General features: G+C 37.9%; 3 protein-coding genes across 5 annotated transcripts; 2 read left to right on the top strand and 1 right to left on the bottom strand.

The window, feature by feature from the left end:
- The first annotated feature begins 13 nt into the window (after window positions 1-13).
- Window positions 14-2,312, top strand: LOC119995261. Of its 3 annotated transcripts, none has more exons than XM_038841714.1 (3): window positions 14-145; window positions 1,617-1,764; window positions 2,028-2,312. In XM_038841714.1, exons 2-3 carry the CDS (start codon window positions 1,642-1,644, stop codon window positions 2,097-2,099), a joined length of 195 nt encoding a protein of 64 aa, XP_038697642.1. In that variant the 5' UTR covers window positions 14-145; window positions 1,617-1,641; the 3' UTR covers window positions 2,100-2,312. The 3 variants fall into 3 exon arrangements, with proteins under 3 accessions (XP_038697642.1, XP_038697643.1, XP_038697644.1); XM_038841715.1 differs by lacking the exon at window positions 14-145 and adding an exon at window positions 214-616; XM_038841716.1 differs by lacking the exon at window positions 14-145 and adding an exon at window positions 946-1,045.
- Window positions 2,313-5,068: 2,756 nt separating this feature from the next.
- On the top strand, window positions 5,069-10,577 carry LOC119989969 (microtubule-associated protein 70-1-like). Its single transcript, XM_038835758.1, has 11 exons — window positions 5,069-5,499; window positions 5,656-5,741; window positions 7,438-7,503; window positions 7,606-7,776; window positions 8,015-8,185; window positions 8,298-8,453; window positions 8,560-8,706; window positions 8,950-9,021; window positions 9,099-9,632; window positions 9,722-9,900; window positions 10,190-10,577. Exons 1-11 carry the CDS (start codon window positions 5,280-5,282, stop codon window positions 10,206-10,208), a joined length of 1,821 nt encoding a protein of 606 aa, XP_038691686.1. The 5' UTR covers window positions 5,069-5,279; the 3' UTR covers window positions 10,209-10,577.
- A 1,229-nt stretch (window positions 10,578-11,806) lies between these two features.
- LOC119989976 (transcription factor HBP-1b(c38)-like) lies at window positions 11,807-19,040 on the bottom strand. Its single transcript, XM_038835769.1, has 12 exons — window positions 18,680-19,040; window positions 18,355-18,521; window positions 17,739-17,842; window positions 16,971-17,044; window positions 16,685-16,879; window positions 16,471-16,548; window positions 16,319-16,378; window positions 16,058-16,135; window positions 15,906-15,957; window positions 14,633-14,904; window positions 12,949-13,191; window positions 11,807-12,302 (listed from the first exon to the last, which is right to left on the bottom strand). The coding sequence occupies exons 2-12, from the start codon at window positions 18,453-18,455 to the stop codon at window positions 12,156-12,158; spliced, it is 1,404 nt and encodes a 467-aa protein (XP_038691697.1). The 5' UTR covers window positions 18,456-18,521; window positions 18,680-19,040; the 3' UTR covers window positions 11,807-12,155.
- Window positions 19,041-25,681: the final 6,641 nt, after the last annotated feature.

Here is a 25,681-nt window from a genome sequence, read left to right as displayed (position 1 = left end):
GATCGGCCCAGTCTCCAAATGAAAGTCTCATTTTTTTTAGTCTCCTCTAATAGCGAATTTGCTGCAGTACAGTTTTAGTTGGTCCGCTGTTTCAGGCCTGCGAAGGAAGCACACACAACGAGAAATCAGTGTTTCAGCCTTTCAGGTAAGCAAGTAATCTTAAGGTTATGCATTTTCTGCATTCACTTGCGTGGTATTTTTTTCCCTCAAAAATACATGACTATTTTAGATATGACGATTCGGAGGTTTAGATAGTGGCTAGTATGTGTTCGACGAAATGCCTGTTAGAGAAATCTCCTTCACATACGGATTAGAATGCGCTAGTGGTTCTCTTTTCACGGTTTTCCTCTTTATATTAAATGGCCCAAATTCGGTTTCATTTAGTGTTTGTTAGTAGTGATTTTCTTTTTTCTGTTATCCGGGAAGGATATAGTTTGTTCAGTTGTAAGCCATTTGAGTCGATTTCGTTTCTATTTTTCTTGTTTCTTGTGAATTCCTATATGGAGTTATGTATTCTGAAGCTGTTTGACGAGTTGAGCTGCCACTCCTTTGTGTCGTGCCGAAGCACCAACATGAATACAGCTGATCCAGACATTGCCAGCTAGTCTAGGCTTAGGTAGGTTTCATTTTTGTCTTGGGTATTTTCTTGGTGACAATCAGTATTACTTAGGCTTTTTAGGGTCAATCCTTCAAGCGGTAACCGCAGACAAACATGAGTTCCATGGATGAGGGTATTGGTTACTTTTGAGAATGTGCTTAGGGTGGAGCACCATTCCCTTTGACTAATGCATTTTATCTCTCTTGGATAGTTTATGGTTTGTTTTGCTCTAATGTGTTTTCATACTGCTTTTCCATTTCTTTCTAGTTTTTGTTTTAGAAGCTCTATTACACAAAGCAGCATCCTGCCAAGCAATGTAATTTGTTGATCTTTTATCTTGTACATAGCTTTACTTCCCGAGAATCAAAGTATCTGGTACTGCTTGTTTCAGTAAAATTTTGCTACTTCAGAAAAAGGAAATTAAAGAGCCTTACAGTCTGGCACATGGTAGTAGTTTCCTTTTCAACTTTCATATTTCATGCATTGTTCTTTGGCGGTTTACTCATTACTACCAATTTGTCGGACACATTCTCATCAAAATTAGTTCTAGGCTGAATTCATTCTTTTTTATGACCATTATCATGCTCTATATCTCCTTGTTGCTCTCTTTTGTCCATATTTTCTTCTCCCCCCCCCCCCCCCCCCCACCCTCCTTTCTTGGTTACTCTTAGATGGCCATAATCATGCTCAGTTGCCTCTTTATTGCTTGCTTCCTTCCTTCTGTTAATAATAGATATCCCTACGTTGGACATATTCTGCCTTAGCCGTGTACATTTATAGGTTGCAGGCCATCTTTGTTGGTTGTATTGGCCTTTGTATATTTGGGCGATTTTTTTTCTTATAGGGTTTTCTTTGTTGGGGAGGGGGAATCCGAATTTTGAACTCTTGCGTTAAGGAGCTATCGCACGATCTTTTAGTAGGAATTCTTTCTCTACACTACTTATCCTTTAACCTACCACATATAAATATAGTTTATGTTGCGAAACTAATTCCTTGACTGTGTTTTCTCTGATTGCAGAGCTAAGATCTAATCATAAAGAAAGATGCCGCATAGAACCCGGCCTATGACAGCGCTTTTGGTGTTTACAGGACTCAATGCAGTTTTAGTGTCAACCATTGGTTCAGTGTATGATTTTGTGTGCTTCCTTCCTTACTGGGAAAGACGGGTAAGTTGTCTTTCTTTGCTACTAGAATACGTCTTATCCATCACAAATATTGCTAATTATTCAAGGGATGAACTCTGAGTTGTTAGAATTAATCCTTCTGGTCGCTAATTGCTTCACTTGTGCCTAATGAATTTTAAATCTGTATCTAAACTTTTGCTATATAAAATGTATACATCTAAGTTGTTTGCTTTGATAGACTGATTTGACAGTATTTTTGGCTATTACTCCCTATGAGCTCAATGCTTACCCTGAATCTTTTTCAGAGAGAACGTCGCCGACAGGATCGTGAAGCTTCTTTAGGAAATGGTTCTCCACCCACGCTGAAGGGTACTTGAGGTCAGAATATTAAAGTCAATGACACTCTTAGCACATTTATATTGTATCTTGATATGCAGTAGCTGTTTTCCTTATGAATATTGAGGGAAAAGTAAGTTTGAATAAACGAATATCTTCATGTCCAGCTACAATTTGTAGAACAATATCTGTCAATTTTAGAACTTGATATATGTGGGATGCTGCACCAAAGATTTTATGGAAATGGTTTACATCACAACACACAATTTCCCATTCTAAAAAGCTTTATAAACTACATATTGCAAAATATTGACTTGCATCACTGGCGAATCCTCCTGAGATTGCTAAATGTATAACGAAACAAGGAAGTGAAATAATTGTTTTGGGCTTAAAATTTTGTGTGTACTGTATGACTCTGCAAATGTGATGCATTATACCCACCTGCACTAGTATCAATGGTATTTTGACCAGTGGTGTCTTTACAGTTATATGGGTTTAGTAAAGCACATGTGTAGTCACGATAATAACTTTATTTGGTATCTCAGTGAAGTTGGCTTGAAGCTATGTGGGGTTATGATATTCTATCTAGGTAAACCAGTGCAATCTTTGCTTCAAGAGAAGGCATTCACAAATTGAAAACCCATGTTCTGATGTTTAGCCTATTAGAAGGTTAAAGGAAAGTATATGGGGGGAGAATTTCACTTTCCCTTTTGGCCAACTTTCAAGTTGTTCCTTGAAGTAAAATACACTGTAGTTATTGATCTTCTGTTAGCCATCTTGTCTGCATTGCATTAGTTGTAGTTCATGTGCACTTGGAGATGGATCTCTAGTTATTGCTGTTGTGTAGATACCTAAAAAAATGAATTATTTTCCGCAAAAAAGGGTCATTGAAGAGTGGTTGTGTTGTCATTGGATGATTAAAAAGGGATTTGGATTTCTTTTGATACTGAATCCAAGAGGAGAAAAACATTATTAAGGCAAAGGATAGTACTTTTGGGTTGGATCTAATACCAAATATGAGCTTTCTGGTTTTCAAACCGAAAGGCCCGCGTTATTGCTGTTAGTTTTTTCATAAACCCATTGACCGCCAATTTTGTGTTGCTGTCGGCGTTATGTGGCTAATTTAATGGCGAACAATACCCCTAATTTATGATTCTCATTTACTGTCAATCTTACGTGTCACGTGTGATGGTTATTAATTATAAATATACGTGTATGATTCACTTGACATCTTTAACATACCACATGAATTGGGGATAAAATATGGTCGTAAATTGGGGCTTTAACATTTTCCTTTTCACAATAGATATTAAGTATTAGATGTAATGCGTATGCACTTTCTGATGTAGGTCTACATAATTCCTCTATTGTTGAATTGAACACTTTTTAGTAGGGTCCCCAAAATAACCTTGTCAAATCGAACTGATTGTTAAAACAAACAGTTTGATTGATTATTATCAAATACGTATTAGTGAAGACTAATCAAAAAAATTGTCAATAATCAACCGATTAGTTGATGAAATTTATGTCAAAAAAGTGACAAAAAAGGGATTAAACCCGATTGTAAAGTAAGTGTTTTCTCAAAAAAAAAAAAATAGTGAGAGTGATTGGTCACGTGTCAGTCCCGTGTGAGGATGCTCAAGTGTCGATGTCTTAACTTACTCTAATAAAACTGAAAACGACCATTTTGCGCGGGAGCCAGCCCGAGTCCAACCTGGACCCGTCAGGTTACATTTTATACTGCACGCTTTGCTCCACGTGTTCAGAATCTAGATATTGTGGTTGGCAATTATATGATTAAAAAAGCATGGAAGGGACAATTTTAGAATATTGTAAAATATAAAAAATAATAATATTACATCTCCTTGGCGACATATTTAATGCTACTAATATTTATGGATTGAGATTCAAATTGGCGTTCAATGGATCTACCAGCATCATATAAACAAATATCCAACCTCTCTCATACAAACCGATAAGTTTTTTGGGCTTAAGAACCAATTACAACGACATAAGAATAATAAAATCGTGTGGGCAGTTGACTTAAAACAGATAATATTGGTTTGTAGTGTTTTGAATGATTTTTTTAACATGGTATCAGAGCAAAACTCGATCAATTAGGACATGACCTGTACCCATGTTCACTTGTTGGCTAGTCCACAAGTGCAAGGAAGTGTTAAGATACATCGGATTGTCATAACCTAATTGAGTAACATATAAGCAAATGTCTAATCCCTCTTACACAATGGACGTGTTTTTTGAGAACCGATGGCGACAATGCAAGAACAAAACCATAACGGTCTTTGGCGTAGGATATATAATATTGGTTTGTAGTGTTTGAGGTAAATTTTATTAAATATTAACATCTCATAATTTTTTCCTTTTGGCGTGTGTTAATGTTGAAGACTTGGACAGATTATGTAGCGCGTGGTGTTAAACAATAAGGTGATGGTGATGACTGATGAAGCCATTAAAAGAAAGAATAAAACAAATAATAATATTAGAAATAAATAATAAAAGATGACCCACCATTGGTTAGATGCACGCCCTGTCATGTGCTCTCTACGCTTTACCACTCGCATGTGCAATTGTCCCATTTCTACTCTCTCTTTATATATATATATATATATATATATGCCGCCATCTCTTCCCATCCTTGCTTTTGCTTTTCCTTTTCGCTTCCCAATAATTCCCTGCTTCGACGCCCACCATTGCTTTAAATAAAGGCTCTTGCCTTGCATGATCATCATCACCACAAAAGTCAAGATCAAGATGCTGTAATGGCCCACCACTGGAACGCTAGATTTTAATCTTAGGTTTTAGAATGATTGACGTGATTATAGGAAATTAATAATCAATTATTGAGAATCCTTTGGATTCATTCTATAAGTAAGCAAACCTTTTCGATAAATATCGAGCAGATCCAGGTTATTATAGGGGTTCAAATATTCAGTGGGTCCCATTTTCGCTTCATTTTCCCAGTAATACCAAATTAATGGCGTGATTGATTGATGGTATGGTGGGAACGTTCGCACAGTATCTTCTCTTCTCCTTGCACAGCTTTTTGAATAATCTTCGTCCTTCTAACATTTAAACACCCGCCTAAACCTCCAATTTGATCCTCCTTGTTTATAAATGCCAGAAACTAACTACAGTTTCTCTCTGGGTTCACGGTAGCCTTTTATGAGCTCGGAAGCACTGGATCTCTCTCTTTCCCGGCGATGGCGAACGGAAGTTACCACATTACAAGCAACGGCGTGGAAGCTGAGCACCCAAGGCCGGCGCTGAGCTCGTCGGCTTCGTTCAAGGCGCGAAAGCCGAAGCCGAGCGTTTGTTCAGCCGTCTCCCGAGCTGGCTCCGAGGTCGATGATATATTCACTCTCTTCCACGGCTCCGATCCTGTCCGCGTCGAGCTCAGCCGTCTGGAGAACGATGTCCGAGGTTATAGCTTCTCTAATTTTCTGTCCCCTTTTATATTCTGGGAACTCTATTCTTGGGAAAGTGAAGAGTAAATGTAGGACTTCTGTTTGTTACAGAACGCAGAATGGAGGTTGTTGCGATACATTTTTGATGATTTTTTTCATGCTAATGTTGCAGATAAAGATAGAGAACTTGGAGAGGCATTTGCAGAAATCAAGTCCTTGAGGAATTCAGAGAGACTCAAAGAGAGGGCAGTCGAAGAGGTACTTTGTATGTTTGGTTTTATTGGGATTTATTTGATTGGGAAGTTCATCACACGGATTTTTCTTGTTCTTCTTCTTTTGCTGCTATAGTTGTAAATTGTGGTTGAGTAATAATATGTCATGGTCACAGATTTTCATGCATATATACGGACATGGTATTATCTTAGTTTTGGTAATGATGAATTGTACCTTACTGTTCTTTCAGTATAGAATGAGAGTCGTGCATTTTTTCTGTCTTTTTAGAAATTCTGTTACCAATGCATCTGATTAATTTCCGTTTTAGTTGATTGGTTCTTTCGATAACTGATTGTGTTGCTAGTTTTCCAAGGGATTTCTCAGAGTTTTTCTTTTCTTGATTAACTACAAAGCCCCTCTGCTAGGAAATTACGGTAGTGCTCCCTGTAAGCTTCGGCTGAAGGCTGGATTTGAGACTTTTAGTTATGTCTTTCAAATTATCTCTGTTTTGTATAACATTTTCATTATGTATAAAAGTAAATGAAATTGGTATCTACGTTCTGTTTATGAGTGGGATGGGTATTGGGTATGGGTTGGGTCCTTTGTTCGGTTGAGGCGTTGGGCAGTATGTGAGCTCTTCTATCAAACTGGGAAGCATGTTTTCTTAATATAAAGTACAATTATGTGGTACTCGTAGAGTAGCAAAATTGAGGATAAAATATCTTTAGTTGGACTTGGACTTGTTCTATATAACATAAAAAATGACGTAGTGGACGTTATTCTCATTTATGCTTCGTTGTAATTTTATTATGTCTTCTGCACGTCTTGCTGTTGCATTAAGCACATATACATTGAAAGGTTTGATGGGTACTGGAAACTAGAGCGTCCACTTGATGGATCAGCATATGAAAGTTTTAGGTGCTCTTAGCTCTCACTTCAGATTACGTAGGTGAGAAAAAATCACTATTTCTTCGCTCTTGACTGTTACATGCCCGCTATTATTTTGATTCCATCAAATGGAACTTTCCGCTAATTATATGACATGGATTCTATATGAGATAAGATGCATATACTGTAATAGCCAAGTGCTTTGGGAATTACTAGGAACGCTACAATTGTAATGCCTGTCAATGTGATCCAAATTTGAAATTACTGTAGCAAGCGCAAGATATTTGAGGATGTCATGTAGTGGCAATATGATTTATGTCAATATATAAACATTAATGCAATTGACACAAAATTATGTAAATTTAGCCTGCCAACAATTGTCGGGTAATTTATCTATCACATTAGGTATTCATGGTCTTCATTCCCGGCAGGAACTGTAGCTCTCCTTCTCTCTAATTTGTTGACATTAGGTAAGTCAGTGTGGAATGCCATATAATTTTTTCTGTGGCAAATATTACAATTGTTTGGCTTTGACTTGAGTATATTATTTTTTTCTTTTCAGATTTTCAAATTTTAAATTCTAAAATTTGAATATTTCTGTTGATAATATTGACACCCGCTTATACTATTCCTATATTGACAACACCTGAAATGGTGATGATATATCCAACAAAAATCTTTTTATGGCCTCATTCCCCCACCCATATTTATCCCCTTTTAGGTAAACAATCATTGATAACTTCTGGAAAATAGAGATGTCATTAGGGATTAAAGTGTTTAAACTTTAAAGGCATTTAAGTGTATGCAAGGTCTATAAGGCAGCTTATTTGTTTCTTCTAATGTATGTTATCAGCTGACAGATGAGCTAAAAAAGGTGGACGAAAAGCTTAAGGCAACTGAAGCTCTTCTGGAGAGCAAGGTATTGTGTGGACTTAATGTTCTGTGATTAGAGTTTCCTTTTCCATGGCCAAACCTGCAAAGCAATTTTCTGTTCACCGTAATAAGCATTCTGTAATTGCAGAACCTTGATGTTAAGAAGATAAACGATGAGAAAAAGGCAGCTTTGGCCGCACAATTTGCAGCAGAAGCCACACTTCGAAGAGTCCATGCTGCACAGAAAGATGATGAGATGCCTCCTATTGAAGCCATCATCGCTCCTTTGGAATCGGAGCTTAAATTTGCTAGAATGGAGGTGAGATTGAACTTCTCATTTAGTTTGTGATTTCTTACTTTATCCAACGACATGCTCTATAGTTGTCATCCATTCTTACTCCTCAGAATCTTGGTAAAAGAGTATGGAAACTTATAGAACGTTGGATTTCTTATTGGGATTCATAGTCATATCCATTTCCGTGAATAGCTATTTCACGCTCATGATGAAGTGTATGAGGGGATGTTTCTCAGCTAATGTACTCTCTTCTGCTCTCTAGGCAGCAAAATTGCAAGAGGACAATAGAGCACTTGATCGGTTAACAAAATCTAAAGAAGCTGCTTTACTTGAAGCTGGGAGAACTATTGAGATTGCTTTGGCAAAAGCTTCCTTGGTTGATGATCTGCAGAACAAAAATCAAGAGCTAATCAAGCAGATTGAAATATGCCAGGTTTGTATTCAAGTTCCTTGCGTCTGGCTTGCAGCATTTGCGAGGCCAAATCATATGGGCTATTCCTGTGCAGCCAACAATTCCCATTTGATATGTCTTGCTGATGTTCCAGGAGGAAAACAGAATATTAGATAAAATGCATCGGCAAAAGGTTGCCGAAGTTGAAAAACTAACCCAAACTGTTCGCGAGCTTGAGGAGGCTGTTCTGGCTGGAGGGGCTGCTGCTAATGCAGTGCGTGATTACCAACGGAAAGTACAAGAAATGAATGTAATGACTTTCATTTTTGGATCTTCAATTATTCCTATCTTTCCTCGTACTTAATTATGAACTTCATATGTTCCCAAAACTGCTTCTGACTTCTAAGCATGAACAGGAGGAGAGGAAAACTCTGGAGCGGGAAGTAGCTCGTGCAAAGGTTTCTGCAAACCGGGTTGCCACTGTGGTTGCAAATGAGTGGAAAGATGGCAATGACAAGGTTATGCCAGTAAAGCAGTGGCTTGAAGAAAGAAAATTTTTTCAGGTACATTATGACTTTAGTGCCTTTGTTCATTTTTTATTTACCCCAGACCTTATGTAGAGTTGTAGGGGTGTAACCTAGATGTCACATAGAATTTTTTTTCCAGGTAATTTTTTCAGCTTATCTTTAAATTGTTGCAAAGACACTCAGCAATTTGCTATAGAATGTGAAGGGAGAAGAAAAAGAAAATTTTCTAAGTGTTAGCTTTCCATACTGGACCTGATGTGACCTTCCATATCTTTCTAGGGGGAAATGCAACAACTTAAAGATAAGCTGGTAGTTGCTGAGCGCACAGCAAAGGCTGAAGCCCAAATGAAAGTAAGTGGAATTACTTTGTTATTTTCCAGCCTACCTGTCCAAATCGTGCTAATCCCATTTGTTGATTGATTGTGCAGGAAAAATACCAACTACGGTTTAAGGTTTTGGAAGAAAAGCTTAAATCATCCAATAGTAATTCCCGCATTGCCTCCGATGGAAGAAGTATAAGCAATGGGCGCTCACGACGGCAATCACTTGGCGGGGCTGAGAATTATTCACGCCCATCCTCCAATGGCTATTTGTGCAAGAATTTGTTGAATTCGCAGTCTAAGTCATTGCGATCCAACAATGCCAGCACATTATTAAGACATGCCAAGATGTCGTCGGGATCATTTGATGGGGGGAGTAGGTCACTAGATAAAGATACGCCAAGGCAAGTGGAGACTGGGAATGGCAATGCACATGTTAGTACCAATGAGGTCCAAATCACAGAGGCAGTTACTACAGATAAAGAAATTGCCAATGGAACAACAAATGGAAAATCAAAGACAGAACAGGAAGATCATGTTTCAGGGGTGTTGTATGACATGTTGCAGAGGGAGGTTATAATTCTAAGGAAATCCTGCCATGAAAAAGATCAAAGCCTGAAAGACAAGGATGATGCAATAGAGGTCAGATAAAATCTTCTTCTGCAGCCTTCCTTGCCACATTTTCCTTTGATGCTTAATTCACTCTTATGTTCTAAATGTTGACCAAGCAGATGTTGGCGAAGAAGGTTGAAACATTGAACAAAGCAATGGAAGTTGAGGCCAAAAAGATGCGTAGGGAAGTCACTGCCATGGAAAAGGAAGTCACTGCAATGCGAGTTAGCAAGGAGCATAATCAGAGGACACGGGGGGGAACCAGTGTGCCCAGAGGTTCTCAGCTACTTTCTGCAAGGTAATTCTCTTTTTTATCCGTGCAATACAATCTGGAGTTTCAACCATCACTTGCTCAATTTTCTGTTAGAACAGTGGCTAAGGTATGTTCTAGCAAAATGGTTGATCCCTTGACACATTGTTTAGTGAAATAGATTTTATGGTTTGCGCATTCATTACCATGCTATATCCGAGCTTTGTTCTGTAGATAACTTAATAATCAAGCGGATGATGTGCAATATAGAGATGTTTTGGGCCTTTGGCAAGGATACAATGATGTGACTACTTAACATATATCTCCCCTGTATCAGGAACACGCGAATGCCATAGGCAATCGACACAATTGACATGCAAATAACCATAAGGGGCACCTCTGGATTCTTTGGTCTTGCGACTGGGAGTGGCAGATGAATGGTCTTGGTCTTGATTTTTCTTTAAGCAGCCTTGGCCGTGCAGGTAGTCCATGTGTAAAGAACTGACTGTAGGTTCCCCGACTTGTATATATATATATACATTTTTTTTTTGGGTATTAACTCTCAACATTATAAGTCACCAATGTCAAAGTGTGCTATGAAAATCCATGTAGAAACTTGTTTTAACTGAACAAAGGATGGCTTAATCATTAACTCTTGTATTTATCTTATGATTATCGTATACTTGTGAAGAAATACACCTTTGGAAAGAACTGTGCATGTATCTAGGGACAAAAGAGGGTTAATTCAGTTGATTCATGTTAGTAGTTAATGAAGAGGTTTTGAGTTAATAGATCTGATTCATATGAAAAGCATCAAACATCTACTCTTTCGGTTGATTTTAACACATGCTGATGTAGATCATGACCAGCCTGCTTTCCTGGGAAATGAAATAAAAGCTGTTGGGTTCCCATCTCACACCCAAATGAATATTCTTCAGAAGACCCTTTGCCTTGACCACCTTGTGAAAAGTACTTCCTACTAATATGAATCCATCTCTTTCGGATCTGACATGTAAAATATTGCCAATAATCTTCATTTGCCTGGGTTAAGTGGATATGGCGGGTTAGGTGGTGATGTTCTTGGCGCTGGTGCTGGTAGTGGGATCACCATCCTTTGCATTGTTTGGCTGGATACACAAACCCCAAAATCAGTCCTATATGTGGGCCTTGAGAGTTTAGCTACAATAAGTGAGAATGAGTTCACTGAAATGGGTAATGGGTTGGGGTCTAGCCAATAGCGACCAACCCTCCCTTTTTGTGGGTGATTAGGCCAGGGCTAGTGCATGGCTCAAATGGGTCAAATGTTGTTGATATATTGCCAAAGAGGGCTTCTAAATTTACCGACTGGGCACCACAAGTGGAAGTCTTCGCACACCCATCAATAGGTGGGTTTTTGACACACAATGGGTGGAATTATACAAAAGAGCATTACTGAAAGGGTCCCTACCAAAAATTCACGAAATTCACTACGTAGATCGCTGTTCATCTATCCTAACCCAATAGTCTTTGCTGCCATCCTCAACGCCTCTCAGAGTCGCGACTTGGAGAGATACACTCAGGCCAAGACTTCACAAAAACAAATGAGAGGGAGGAGAAAATAAATAAATACACCATAAATAAAAATTTATGGCAGGGATTTTCTTGGTGCTGCTGCCATCACCACCCCTAAGGGCAGCGGAATTCTCTCAGATCTGGTAAAATTCTTTTAGCTCCGATCCTACTTGTTGAGTTTGTGAGGTGGAGAAATACTCTTTCAATTTCCTTTCATATTGATACAAACCCAACAAAGTGGTATTGGAGCTAAAACAATTCACTCAAATCTCTTTGTTCTTTCTTCATTTCAACATCATGTGGAATAGGTGTAATGAGTAATACAGACAAAAGACTTTCGGTGGGTGATGTTGTGCTTGTCTGCTGACTCCCCGTATTCTCGTATGCATGTCATGCAAAAATCTAGGCAAACAAAAGTAATAAACCCTGATTAAATTTAACAATTGGTACACAAGATAATACATTAGCTGTAACCTACAAACTACCAACACTTCTACAATTCTTTGGAGATAACAAACATCAAACCTGACCACAATATTATGCATATTTTTTACAACACAGATTATAATGCAATCACCCTAGAAGAGAAACAGTTAATGTTACAGGATGGAAAGCCTATATAATTACATTAAGGTGGGCCGTCCAGCGAGGACTTCAGAGGAGAGACTTATGGGGTCACATGTATGATTCCTATAAGCTTCAGGTGGTCATGCTTTTCAAGACAATCTCATAAAGGAAGAGTCTACAGCTGCTTACTCGCGAGGCCTAGCCAGCCAGAGAGAGCTGAGGGCTCGCAGTCGAGAGAAATAGTCGTTTATTGCGAGAAGGGCACGGGCTGATTGCCGGGTTGTCAATATACGATGCATTTGTCGTAATGTCTGTTGACGTAGATTGTCGGCCTGGTAATTGCACAAGCAGCACAGCTATGACTTATGAGACAAAGAAGGACAAATTATGTTGTGCATATACACTCAAAAAACCCCTGATAATTAAAGGTTAAACTACTCCCATGCAAAAGGCTACCCCAATATCTGGGAAGGTGCAAAATGTGCCCAGGCTTACCCCACACATTGTGGAGAGGCCATCTAAAGGAACTGAACAAATGACATCTAAGTTTTGGTGAACAACTTTACTACTAGGCTGCAGCCTGCAGGTTAAATAATGCTTAATCAATAAAATGGCAGCAGCATGATTCCTAGTTCGTCGTTCAGTTAACAGCTATAAAAACCATCATTTAATTAACTGTAAAGCACTTGACCTAAAATTACATATTTGATAAAATCAACTATGCATTTACTCCTAGGACTTGAACCAGGACATGGTTCGACAAGAAGGCCAGGCTGAAGAGCACCATGTATGAAACAACAGTTGGCCACATTTGCCGGTTTTTGTCATGATCTTAATGTATTATTTTAAGTCACGTCAAACACGAGTTATAAGTACAGAATTCTGCAATTTCATATGCCTACTTGCCAATCCTTCAAGGGATGGTAAATAGAATGGAGGAAGTTAATTTTCAGTATGTGAAGTTTAGAAGGAAATTACCTGACGAAGGAACCCCTCAAGTGTTCCGAGCTTACCCATGGCCATTGCCATTTGACCCATGTAGTTTGCCACGTTTCCAGATGAAGATCCAGGTGAGCCATTGGCTAATGTCTCAGCCAGAGATTGCTGCAATGCCTCCATCCCTTGTGACAGAGCATCTTCAGCCTGTTGGGATGATTGCTGCAAGTTGTAGATGGCCATCAACTGTTGTTCAGTGAGAGGCTCTAATTGAGTAACAAGGAGCTGCACCAATTTCAATTCATTAGGAAAGCAAAATAAACGATAGAAAATCAAACCTCGTTACAATTGCTATGAGTGTTTAAGAAAATTCTATGATCAACAGCATCCTGGGCCACTTACAAGTTACAAACAAACTAGCACACTAAAAGCACTATGAGGCTCTAATTGAGTAGCAAGGAGCTGCACCAATTTCAATTCATTAGGAAAGCAAAATAAACGATAGAAAATCAAACCTCGTTACAATTGCTAGGAGTGATAAGGAAAAAACTATGATTGACCGCATCCTGGGCCACTTACAAACAAACTAACACACTAACAGCACTAAGACACTAAATCATGTCTTTTGCTGATCAGGAATGAGAAGTCCAAACCCCTCAATGACAATAGAGTCTAAAAACAGAGTCATAGTTTAGGGTGGGAGGGGAGGCCATATAATGAAATGAGAATTGTTAGAATATAGATGTGAAATGCCCCAACCCAACAAGTTAACTTATTGGATTGAATGGTGAAGTAACTAATCTTAATATGGTATCGGAGCGGGAGGTCTTGGGTTCAAACCTTAACTTCAACAATATAAACCTCCATTTGTTGTTGCCTCAAGTGTCGGCCTTTGTGTTGTTTGTTGTTACCCCAAGTTAGGGTCTTGTTTGAGAGTAACCCTAGGTTGGGCCTCGTTCGTCGTACACAAGTTGGCATATCGGATTGTCAAGCCCACACGTGAGGGGAGTGTTACAATGATGTGTAATGCACTAACCAAATAAGTTAACTTGCTGGGTTGAATGACAAAGTAAACTGATCTTACCAAGAATGAATAAATATCCTAAAAAAAGAATCACAAGAATGAATAACCCAGAGCAGAATCACAAGAATGAATAACCCAGAGCAAAATCACAACTTTCAGACATTTTCTGGTGCTTTCAGAGCATTTTCTGAAAGAGGGTATCACTGAAATGAGACAAGAAAATAGTCTTTAATTCTGGATTCAAATATGAAAATAACTTAATAACTATGCCAAGATTCACAATGTTAAGATCCATGGCCGGAGCCAAATGTTTCCACACCCTGCAAATAGTGCATTCTTGGCACTAGCACGGACACATTTCTTGCAAGGGAATCATGCACTCTTTCTCAAAAGAAATCATATTGGATATGATAAACCTTGGTTTCTCTATTTGAGGAAACCTAAAATCTAGCAGCAATCAGAATTCTATCACAAGAACATAAAGGAATTTGCATGGCTAAAAGGCCTGGGTATTGGCTGTTTTGGCATTTACTGGATACCACGTGACTTGGTATGTGTAGGATTTGACAATTCAGGCACCCTCAGGGGGTTTTGAGATTTCAAGGTCGGAGAGTTTTCCAGCTCTAATATATCTGCTCAGTTCTAGTCGCTTTCTAATATGTGATGTACGATGCAGGAAAAAAGAAAATAACAAAACCTTACCTTGAGGAGCTCAGATGAGCGGAAGCCACCAATCCACATGAAACACCGCTCGGCTGGTGTCTTCCACATTCCAGACAATATGTGGAAGACATCAGCTTTTGCTGCATTGCCTTTAAGCCTGAATACGTCATCAAACTGTGTAATGACATTGTCAACAACAGTGCGAAGTTCAGTGTCCCCCGCATGTGAATTGACCGCAGCCCTTAGCTCACTGACATGTCTGTTGTGTTCATCTAGCCACCGAGCATATTCTACATCAAATGCTAAGGCACCTGAAGACCAAAGCAATCAATTAAAACACAAACTCTCATAATATTGCACACAAAGTAGTGCAATAGCCATCAGTAGAACCAAGAAATTAAGAAACACAAAAGTAGGCATCCATCATGTGAGCAATAACAGCAAAATGTATATATTACCACGAGAAAATAAAAAAGCTCATTCTAATAATTTGGTGATGTTAAGAGATAAATGTCCCACATCATCTAGTTTGGGTGAATTGTATGTGGATATATGTGGTACCCTCACCTCTATCTACTAAGTCCTTTTAGAGGGAGTGTATGGCTACTAAACGTCAAATTTAACACGGTATCAAAGACAGAAAGAGAAAAGAATATATGTGGCACCCTCTCCTCTGTCTAAAAGGTCCTTTAGAGAGTGTATGGACCACTATAAGCCAGATTTAACATGGCATCGGATCGGGCCCCCATTAATGTGTTCTTGGACGGCCTTACCTCCACCCGTTTCTTGGTTCATGGTTTGCCCATTTGTTGCACCTTCGGATTGTCCAGTCCCACAAGTGAGGGAGGAGTTTTAAGAGAGAACTGTCCCACATCAATTACTTTGGGTGACTTGTATGTGCATATATGTGGTACTCTCTCCTCTATCTAATAGGTCCTTTTATGGAGAGTGTATGAGCCACTATAAGCCAAATTCAACGATAGAAAAAGCCTATGGCCCAAGGATCAATGATAGCGGTTTTAAAGGTGTGTTTGCCAAAATGCATAATAACATACCACAAAAACACCGACAGTAACAGCACTCACCCAATAACAAGCACTTAAGTTAGATACTGAATCTAGTAATCTATACATGCACCTGAGATTGATATTCAAAACAAAATTATGAATACCATGGGTTTTCAGGACCTGTTTCAACTTTCAGGAGTATTAACACAAATCATCCAATTATACTTCAATGATTTTACAAATAACAACTGTAAGAAAAGGAGGCCGGGGGAGGGTCTTGCACAAAAGAGGGGAAAAAATCATACCATTTCCATTCATTGAGTTTGATTGGTCTCCAGAACTCGAAATGAAAACACCCTGCATTGAAGAAAATTTAAGAAAGCACATGAATACGATGCAAAACTGTGTCCACTCATCTGCAATACTATTTTATGAAACAGATAACTACAAACAAAACCTGCTGGCGAGCTCGCTGGAGCTCTTGCTCAAGTTGGGTCAGTTTCAGTCGACTGCTCTCTAGTTGTTGTACATAAGCCTGGGAAAAAATACAATAATTAACGAAGGGAATTCAAGGATACAATATTCACCATGAGCATCGTATAGTCGATGACGAACAAGAAATGTAAACCATATCCACTATATATGCCATCTCCGCATGACCTGAGCAATAAAACCACATAAGTGGTATGAAAAAAATCCAAATTAGAGAAAAACCTACTTTTTTCCTTAATCGGCTTTTTCGCGCAGCTTCACGATTTTGAGCAAGCCTACGTAATGTCTGCAAGATAATGATTGAAAACAGTAAATCAGTTAATATACAACCAAGTTTTACAAAGCTTAAAACAATTTATTCAGCTTTCTAAGGTTGACCTTTTGATCCCCTGCTTTTTCTTTGGATTTGTCACTCGAATCAGATGCCACAATAGCTGTTGACTGACCCCTGTCACCCTGGACATAAAAATCAATAAATTAGATCCAGAACCAGGAACTACCATGCATATGCAAGAGAGAGAGAGAGAGAGACATCAACGACGCTAGTATCATGTAAGAGAGTACACAAAATGAATAAAGTAAGAACCATCACCCTTTGAAGCTTTTCATCCGTATCATCTGTTGAGGTATCGGTTCTAGGACTTGCATCTGCCATATTGGACTCTCCCCAGTTCTCACGATGACCGCCAGGCATAGACACCAGATTTGGTTGCATTTCCTTCTGTAGTGCTAATGTTTGGGAACCCACAATAGCAGCAGAGAAGTTTGTATTTGTGGGGACGAGATGCTGACGACAAAATGCGTGTGTTTGAGAGAGATAGAAATAGAGAGACTGACTGGATTTTGAAATCATTAAAACATAAGAGTACAAAATTCACCTTATTTAGGGCACCAAATTGAGCATTGGCACCTACTGCCTGACTACTCGACTTTAGTTGATTAAACACTGGATCTAAAAAGATTTATCAAACACAAAATTGGTTTGGTTAGGTTAGTATCTAGAGTCAAACATGGAGGAATAAGCAATGAAGTGATTCACTATTTACTTTCAAAAACGGACTTAAAGAGAAGAACAAGTTCTTCTACTCAATGGACAGAATTGATGAGCTAAACCTAACATAAGATCATAATGTTACGATACAAGTAATTCTAAGTTGCATAAGCTTCCATATTTATATATTATAACACATATTTGAGGCACACACTTTGCAGCAACTCCTCGAAACTTTGTGCTTTTCACACATTGAGCAAGAGGGCAACCACAAATGTTATTGCAATAATAATGTCTCATTCACAATGTACAAGAAAATTAGAGACATATTACAGATTATAAGGGAAATGTTGAAGATTAAGTGGACTCCTTAATCCACTCTGGCGTTGATCTGCTAATAGCAGGCTGTTAAAATATTGAAATTACCTCCTAGATGGAGATACCTCCATAATACTACTCAAAAGAACAAAACAAAAGCACACAGTATAGTGTCCGGACAGAATTTCAATCAAGAACCTTTGACAAATGTTATAGAAAGAAATTTCATATATAGTATAAAGAAAACCTAAAACAACAACGAAATCTAAACTTGAACAAGGATAGATAACAAAATGGCCACCAAAGGTGGAGAAGAGCAAAGATCTGAACTACATACTTCTACTAAGGTCAACAGCATCTTCTATACGAAATCCAAGAGACTGCTCAAGTGTTGCAAAATCTGAGATTCTAGAGGAGCGAATATTGTTTTCTTCAGCAACACTGAAAGCAATAGATCATCAGAATCGTTAATAATAAAATTGAAACAGAAATACAAAGCTAAAAGATTGGAAAATCCAAGTGAATTCAATGTATACATCTGTCAGTTCAGAAAAGTACAAACAACTAAACAAACAAAAGTCGTAAAATTCAAACTTTACTTTCATACACATAAAATTCAAACTTTACTTTCATATACATATTCTCATATCCCATTTCCTTTGCTTTTTTTTTTGTTGCTCTAGATGCTAACATAGTTTGATTTTCAAAGGCACCGCTATTCCATGTGCAAGCAGAAGCAATCATCGATTAGGACACCATTAAAACAGGATTTAGCTTATTGGGATTAAAAAAAAAACGGGAGGATGACCAAAAAACAGCTAACAACGGCATAGTATCATACACAACTTCAACAAACAAGGAATTGGTAAAGAAAATTCATACAGGTTATGATACTCAGAGAGGAAAGAACAGAGTCCATATTAAACGGAGTCGCTTTACAGGAAGGTACATACGTAGGATTTGAAGAGGAAATCACTGGAGGAACGAAGCTCGGCATGCCGGTCACAGCTTTATTATCATTTTTTGCACCAATATCTGCTGCTTTACTACCCATGAATCACCATAATCATCACCACGAACCACCAGCACACCTTAATAGCCGAACAAAACCAACCTTCCTCTAAAACAACCCCAAACCCAGCAGTCAAATCTCTAAATCATGAACTATCTCTGTATCTTCTCCAATTAAAATCAAAACTTTTACTTCACCGTGTTCCTTCCTAATCAGCACACTCAACGCGAAATTTGAAAGATTTACGATACAAAATAGTGAAATACCTCTACAAACAAAGCACCTTCAGACTAAGCAAACCCAAAAGAAGCTGCAGAAATCTCTTAAAATAAACTTCACAACACACTCTTCTTCTCTTTGAGTTGAAATCACCAGAATCCAGCAGTGAAATAAACCTCAAAGCAGCACAACCACCAGGAGAGTCGGAGCTTGAGAAGTACTGAATCTTATCTCCAATTGACCAGCACCCACAAGCAGAAAATTGAAGAGACAACCACAAAAACCCTAACCAGCAGGTCTTGTTGATGATTAAAAATTGAATCTTTTTTGACTTTTTCTTTGATGGGTATTATTGTATGTATATACTTTTTGTACGTATACAATGAATTTTCTAAACTCCTTGAAAATTGAGCTCATTTTTTTTTTCTTTGAAGGTTTTAGAACAGAGTGGAAGAAGTGTGACGTACAGATCCTTCCAACCTATTTCTTTATGTACTTCTCTGCTGCAAACTTTTCTTCTTTTTTATTTTCTCACAATGCTATCCCTTTTTTTCTTTTTACTTTTTATAGTCTTAATTTTTTTCATTTTCTTGAAGCTCAAAGCTTCTTTCTTTTTTTTTAACTTTTCGGTGTTGTAATTTTATTTAATTTCTTAGTTTATTAATTTTTCCTTCTATAAACAAAATCAATAAAAAGAATGAGCTTTCTTCTCATTATTTTTTCCTTATAATTCTCTTTAATTCCTTTGCCTTTTCATTTTTATTCTTAACCCAAAAATAGGACATGCCCACTTATGAATTAAATTTGAACTCAATTAAAGTTAGTAAAAATTGAATTCAAGTTAAAACCCTGTCATCAACTATGATGAGTTATTTCCATACAAATTTATGAACAATAATCAAGTCAAAGACCAGTAGGGCATTGTTGTTAATATCTGCACCAAATCAGGGTAGGATTGTAATTTCAGGCTATAGTGTTCAAGAGTTTAAGTCAACGGTGGAAAGGTGGGTAATGACTACTACCTTTTCAAAAACATTTTAATAAGACTAAAGAAATGAAAACACAATGCACTAATATGTAATATGTTTAACAATTGCAAGTATGAACCATTAATTGTATAATATGTTATTTTTAAAATGGTCACATCACATCTACAGTAATGATTTCAAAATACCCTCCACTAGAATTAAGATACGTTACAAGAAATGATGAAGAGATAATCAATCGAGAGTCTATCTCAGTAACTAATCAGGGTGGAACCAAGAAGGTGAAAAGCCAAAGAGCCCACACGAGCAATGATCGAGAAGAGAGATCTTCAACATGACCAAGGTGCCACTATGGTGTAGAGCCGAACACACCACCTCGGTAGCCCAAGATGACTAAACACCAAAGGGAATTCAAAGTCCCGAGGTACACCAACTCTAAATAGAAAATGAATCAAGATGAGATTCAAATCCTGTAAATACGTCATATAATCATAAAAGTATATCTAATCCTACCAAAGTTAGAACTCTTTCAACTCATATAAAAGGTGAGTCCGCTACAGGTAAACGATTATGAACTCTGCACTTTACTTACTACTAGAGATATAACGCCAAGCATCGAGTACTCCTCAATTGATAAGTTACTAACTTGAGCGTTGGAAAGATCTCCCCGAACAGACTCTCGGGGCTCTTTTTAGCTCACGTGTTCTACTATGCAAGTTATCCTCAACATAACCGAGAATACCACCTGATGATAATCTTATCGCTTGATACGTCACCGAGATGGAAGACAAGTTTTGAACATTATCAACATGTGACGTAATCGAACTATCATTTGTTCAATTGTCATTTTTATTAGCGAATATTGTCAAATAGATCATAAACAATAACCCAAGATTTAGGTATTTGGGTAAGGTGTGGAGATGAAGATAGGCCAAAACACATGAACCCTCTCTTTATTAAATTATATGAGCACCATGATTATGAGACAATTCATATATATTTTTTATTTTATTTTTCCTAAAATTCTAATCGATACATTGAATGTTGCCACTTATTGGAGAATGCGAATTGGTGGTCACGTTGTAAGCCCCCATTTTAATACTTGGACTAAAATTATTCATTTAGTCAAATCGCAGCCTTCAATAATCAAATTTCACTTTTCAACGCAGTTTGTTTGTAAAATTACTATAATACCCCTTAGAGCCGAAGTCAAGTTTCATACAAATAGATATTCAAGTCAACTTTCTTGCTTCCCATACTTCTCTCTATTATTGTATTGAGAGAAATTATTTTATTCTTAAAAAATTATTATTATTTAAGTAATTATTTCTCCTAAAAAAAAAGTAAGTGCACTTTCTTATATATTACTAGGCCCACGGGAGTCCAAAACACGCCAAACTTATGGGCTTTACTATCTGGGCCTTTTCACAGGAGGTAGGGTAGGCTACCGAAAAGCCTTCCAACCACTTTTCAAAGCCCACACCCAATACTGCCTTGTGTACGGATATTTATGCCATCTCGAACGAATATTCTGGTAATATTATTTCGAAAACAAATCTGGATTTGCCTTGGATTTAAAAAAAATTAAATAAATAATTTGCTTTAGGTTTTTTTTTTAATAAATGGTGTGAAAATGAGATATTATGATTGAGAACAAACTACTGGAGAAATAAAACTCTTTATGAAAACAAAGGGGATATCCATAAAGTTGTTACATTAAAGTAATTATATCGACATTATTATGGTAGTTGTCACATTATATGTATATTTATGTGAATCATCACAAGGTCTTCTTTTTCTTTTTTTAAAGTTACGAAGTAAAAACAAATTATATGAAAATTCAAACTATATCTAGATAATAATGAGAAATTGATAATAATTCTCTATTGTCAAAATAATTTTAAAAGTAGTATTGAGACTCTAAGAGACACAATTTAATCACTTTGATGATTTTGGTGACAGCCTAGTTGATGAATATTTATAAGGTCAAACTGCATGGGTTTGGAAGGTCCTGAGTTCGATTCTCAGATTTCCCTGAGAGCAATATTTTTATGGTCACGCATTGAGCTTTGACCCAACTTACCATGTCGTCGGATGAGAATTTATGTTTATGTGGGCTTGACGACCCGAGAATTGGATATGCTTAATTATTTTCCTTTCACAATCCGACGAGGGGACCAAGCTTTCGACTTAGTGATTATGCATGAGAAGCAAGTACATACCAAGTTGCACACATAAAAGATAGGGATCGACGAAACAATACATTAGCACGCTAATCTACCATTTTAATTATTCACAGGTTGGATGTCCTACTCGATCAAGGAACTGGGGGGCCAATATAATAAACTAATACATTACTAAATATCGACATCTGCAAATTCTGAATAGGGACGTAAAGGGCTGCAACGCCATTAATGCCCTAAACAACTCTCTCAAATATCATCTTGACATCGATATATACATTATATATACATATATACACTACACAGGGGCGAGGCTACGGTCTTCAGTGAGTGAGCAGTGAGCTACACATATGGGCAGCGAAATCAATGGCTTGCCTGCTATTCATAAATAAATAAAAAAAAAATATATATATTACATAAGAATTCTCTTTTGAGGTTATAAAACGAGGAGCTAATTAACATTTTTTTTTATACCCGAGCCACTAATTAGAGTGGTAAGAATGGTGTGTATCACTCTGATGATCATGGTTCGAATCTTCCTCTCGAATTTAAAAAAAAAAAAAAAAAGCCCTGTTTTTAATTCTTCTTTATGGATATATTTAGGACGCTAGGGTTTGGGTTTCTATAGTTGTCTAACTCCCTTATTCACAATGATTTATTATTTACTATTTGACGCGAAGTCATCTTTGTTTAGTCTTATATATGTAAACATATACATATATATACAAATAAGGGATAGTATCATGCATGAATAATTAAATAATAAAACAAAGCATGGCATTCAATCATTCATATGCCGTGGGTTAGTGATGTATAATGCATGCATGAGCCCCCCACATCTGCGGTAAACATCTGTCGGCCGCTCACATCTTTTGTTTTGTAGTATTAATTGCTTCCTAAGAGGGGCAGCTCTCATCTTCACAATATGTGTATATCAATATATGTATGTGTGTATGTATGTATGTATCCACTGGCTTGTGATTAATTTGAGCCGCCAAACTCCAACTCTTTTAAACATGCTCATTAGGTTAGTTTAGCCGCCCCGATTGGATATAGATTCTTTCAGTCGGATAAATAAATATCCGGGACTTGCTGTCTGCCAATAAATTTAACTGAATAAATAAAAATAAAAATGTATATACTGATCACTTTGAAATATATATACATTGGGCATTTAAAATATATTTCGCATTCACTTGAAGAAACAAACAATATATCAATTAGGGGTAATTAGAGTAGTGTACGTAATCAATCTTAATTAGAAGATAACAAACTCGATCATGACATACATATATGTTTAAAATCATAATTTTAAATTTTGTGTTCTAGGTCCAGAATAATACACGTCTAAGATTGAGTCGATCAATCAAGTCAATTAGGTAGCTAAGTCTGTTTCTAGGTCCAGTAAGTATGTTTGAAAGAGAAACTTAGGGAGAGGAAAAAATTGGAGTAGTATTTAAGCATTCACGATCAATCGATGTGGCTGGAGCTTAAAGTCAATGATACAATGTTATAATCCGTCACTTCACATATTAAACCAAAATAACACAAATCAACATTGAAAGTGTTCATTTTAAGTTGTCATCATAAGGATTACAATTTTATTAGGGGACGTAATTAAAGAAAATTTTTTTTTGAACTATTAGTTTAATTACGTGGATCAAAAGCAAGCGAATTAATGCATGCATGCATCATCTAAGAAAAAAACAGAGACGGATAATTTCCCATCATCAGTGATGGACGTGGTGTCGCGGTGTAAGCAAGTATTAGATCTTTCGGGTGCCCGTAATTTATCTACAGTGTCGGATCCCTAATTTTTCTATCGCAAAACCCGAGCACACTGGATCTTCCACGCCAAACTTTGTTCCGGATCTTGTCTTATCTTAGCCGAGGTGAGCCGAGCCAAGCTAATTGACGTCATCAAGCATCCATATGATGACGTCGTGACAACTACAAAATTTTTCGGGTAAATTTGGTATTTTTCACGCCCCCATTAGTCGCGCGTGCTTTCGAAACAGTAAGCAATGAAACGACATAGCATGATGTAGCAGCAACATGACAATTTGGGACGCGCTTTAAATGGCGGTTGGGACTGATGATTATATGAAGCCCACAGCCCCATTTGTTTGGTTAGTTTCCAATTATCTTCCTCTCTCCCATCAGATTTTCCTCTTTCTCTTCTCCCCCTCCCAAAAACCCCTCTCCTCCACCTTAAAATTTTCCTTAATCATGGAGAATATTCTACTACCGAATGGAGCAAATAAGAAGGCGAATACCAGCACCACCAAGAAGAAGAAGAAGCCCTTAAGAGTAGTGTACATATCCAACCCAAAGAAGTTCAATACCAGCGCCACTGAATTCAGGGCCTTGGTTCAACGACTCACGGGCAAGGATTCCGATCCAACTAAGTTTCTGGAGGACCCAGATTTCTATGATGTCGGTCATCAGCCACCTGCTTTGCTGGATGGTAAGATTGATGGCTGTGATGATGATGATGACCATCAGGTCTTCTCGTTGGACCCCACTACATCTACAGCAGATGAGAGCCCTGATCCTCCTTCTCTACCTCCACTGCTGTTCGCTGAGCCGTTCGATGAATATGATGATGCTTTCATGCCGTCTCATCATCAGCAGATGTTTGAGAATAACATTCCACTCTCAGGGTTTATATTTTCTGATTTTTCTCATGGGGATTTGCTGAGAGGAGCTTAATTATTTGCAATGTAAGCAATACTACTTGATTAGTGTGTGTAAATATACACACACTAATTAAGCTCTCCAAGGCCTGTGCCATATATGTGATATACGTATATGCGTATAATATTGTATAATTTTCATCTTATTAATTAATTTGGTTTTTAATATATGTAATTTTTTATTCTCTCTCTCTAGATGCTGGTGCAATTTTATTTAATCTATTGTAGATGGTAAAAATCTACAATCAAGAGATGTTGATGAATGTGTGGATGAGATAGGTGACAATCGAAGAGTCCTTGACACCAGGGCTGACAGTCAAGTTAGTATTGAAAGTAGGCAAATAACAAGAGAGGGATGGAGTGGAGAGAGTTCCCCGTGACTGTAAAGTGAGTATGACTTGGGGAGTGCCATGCATAGACTAAGGTGGCGTAGAGTGCTATGAGGAGTGCCTTGGTAGATAGCGTCGTGTGGAGTGCTTCGGGGAGAGCCTCTACATAGAATATCGCGTAGAGTACCCTGGGGAGAGCGTCGCACTGAGTACTCCAAGGAGAGCGTCATAGAGTACTCCTAGGAGAGCCTTTGTAGAGGGCGTCGCATAGAGTACTTTGGGGAGAGCCTTCGTAGAGAGCGTCACATAGAGTACTTCGGGGAGAGCATTGCAAATAGTACTCCTGGGAGAGCCTTCGTAGAGAGCATCGCATAGAGAAGTTTATACCTGTTGGCGTCGATCGAGCACGTAGTCGATCTATATGTTTGTGTTGAGTGCATCGAGGCGATCTATATGTTGATGTCAATTGCGCGATGTATGTTTGGTGTCGGTATCGAGTGCGTCGAGGCATGTGAATTCAGAGTTCCAAGGTTAGGATGATATCCAAGATTGACACGTGGGAAGGGTGACTACCGCATACTTTTGTAGAAGCAATCATGTGCGCAACTCGAGACCATGGTGAGATAACATTCCCGTCGGAGGTGAGGTGGCAAATAGTTGGCACTGGATCAAGTCTTTGGCCTTGTAACAAATTTTGCACTAACATCTATAATTGCCAAAGGAAATAGGACTTTAATGGCAGTTCTTCTAGGTAGCTAAGCTAGCTAGCTTGCTTGCTTGATTCCTAAATTGGTTGATTTAATTTAGCTCCTCATGATGGCTCAATCAATCTTAAAGACTTAGACTATGTGATTA

The sequence above is a fragment of the Tripterygium wilfordii genome, chromosome 3 (assembly GCF_013401445.1).
Source record: "Tripterygium wilfordii isolate XIE 37 chromosome 3, ASM1340144v1, whole genome shotgun sequence".
Taxonomy (NCBI): Eukaryota; Viridiplantae; Streptophyta; class Magnoliopsida; order Celastrales; family Celastraceae; genus Tripterygium; species Tripterygium wilfordii.
This window is presented reverse-complemented; position numbering and strand designations above follow the sequence as displayed.

What these genes read in the sequence shown, in the direction of transcription:
- LOC119995261 (XM_038841714.1), top strand. Translation starts at nt 1,642, where the DNA reads ATGCCGCATAGAACCCGGCCTATGACAGCGCTTTTGGTGTTTACAGGA. An exon ending in TTCCTTACTGGGAAAGACGG is followed by an intron (nt 1,765 to 2,027) that starts GTAAGTTGTCTT and finishes AATCTTTTTCAG; the next exon opens with AGAGAACGTCGCCGACAGGA.
- LOC119989969 (XM_038835758.1), top strand. Translation starts at nt 5,280, where the DNA reads ATGGCGAACGGAAGTTACCACATTACAAGCAACGGCGTGGAAGCTGAG. An exon ending in TCTGGAGAACGATGTCCGAG is followed by an intron (nt 5,500 to 5,655) that starts GTTATAGCTTCT and finishes CTAATGTTGCAG; the next exon opens with ATAAAGATAGAGAACTTGGA. An exon ending in AAGAAAGAAAATTTTTTCAG is followed by an intron (nt 8,707 to 8,949) that starts GTACATTATGAC and finishes ATATCTTTCTAG; the next exon opens with GGGGAAATGCAACAACTTAA.
- LOC119989976 (XM_038835769.1), bottom strand. Translation starts at nt 18,455, where the DNA reads ATGGGTAGTAAAGCAGCAGATATTGGTGCAAAAAATGATAATAAAGCT. An exon ending in AATTTGGTGCCCTAAATAAG is followed by an intron (nt 16,880 to 16,970) that starts GTGAATTTTGTA and finishes TTTTGTCGTCAG; the next exon opens with CATCTCGTCCCCACAAATAC. An exon ending in AAACTCAATGAATGGAAATG is followed by an intron (nt 14,905 to 15,905) that starts GTATGATTTTTT and finishes TTTGGTCTTCAG; the next exon opens with GTGCCTTAGCATTTGATGTA.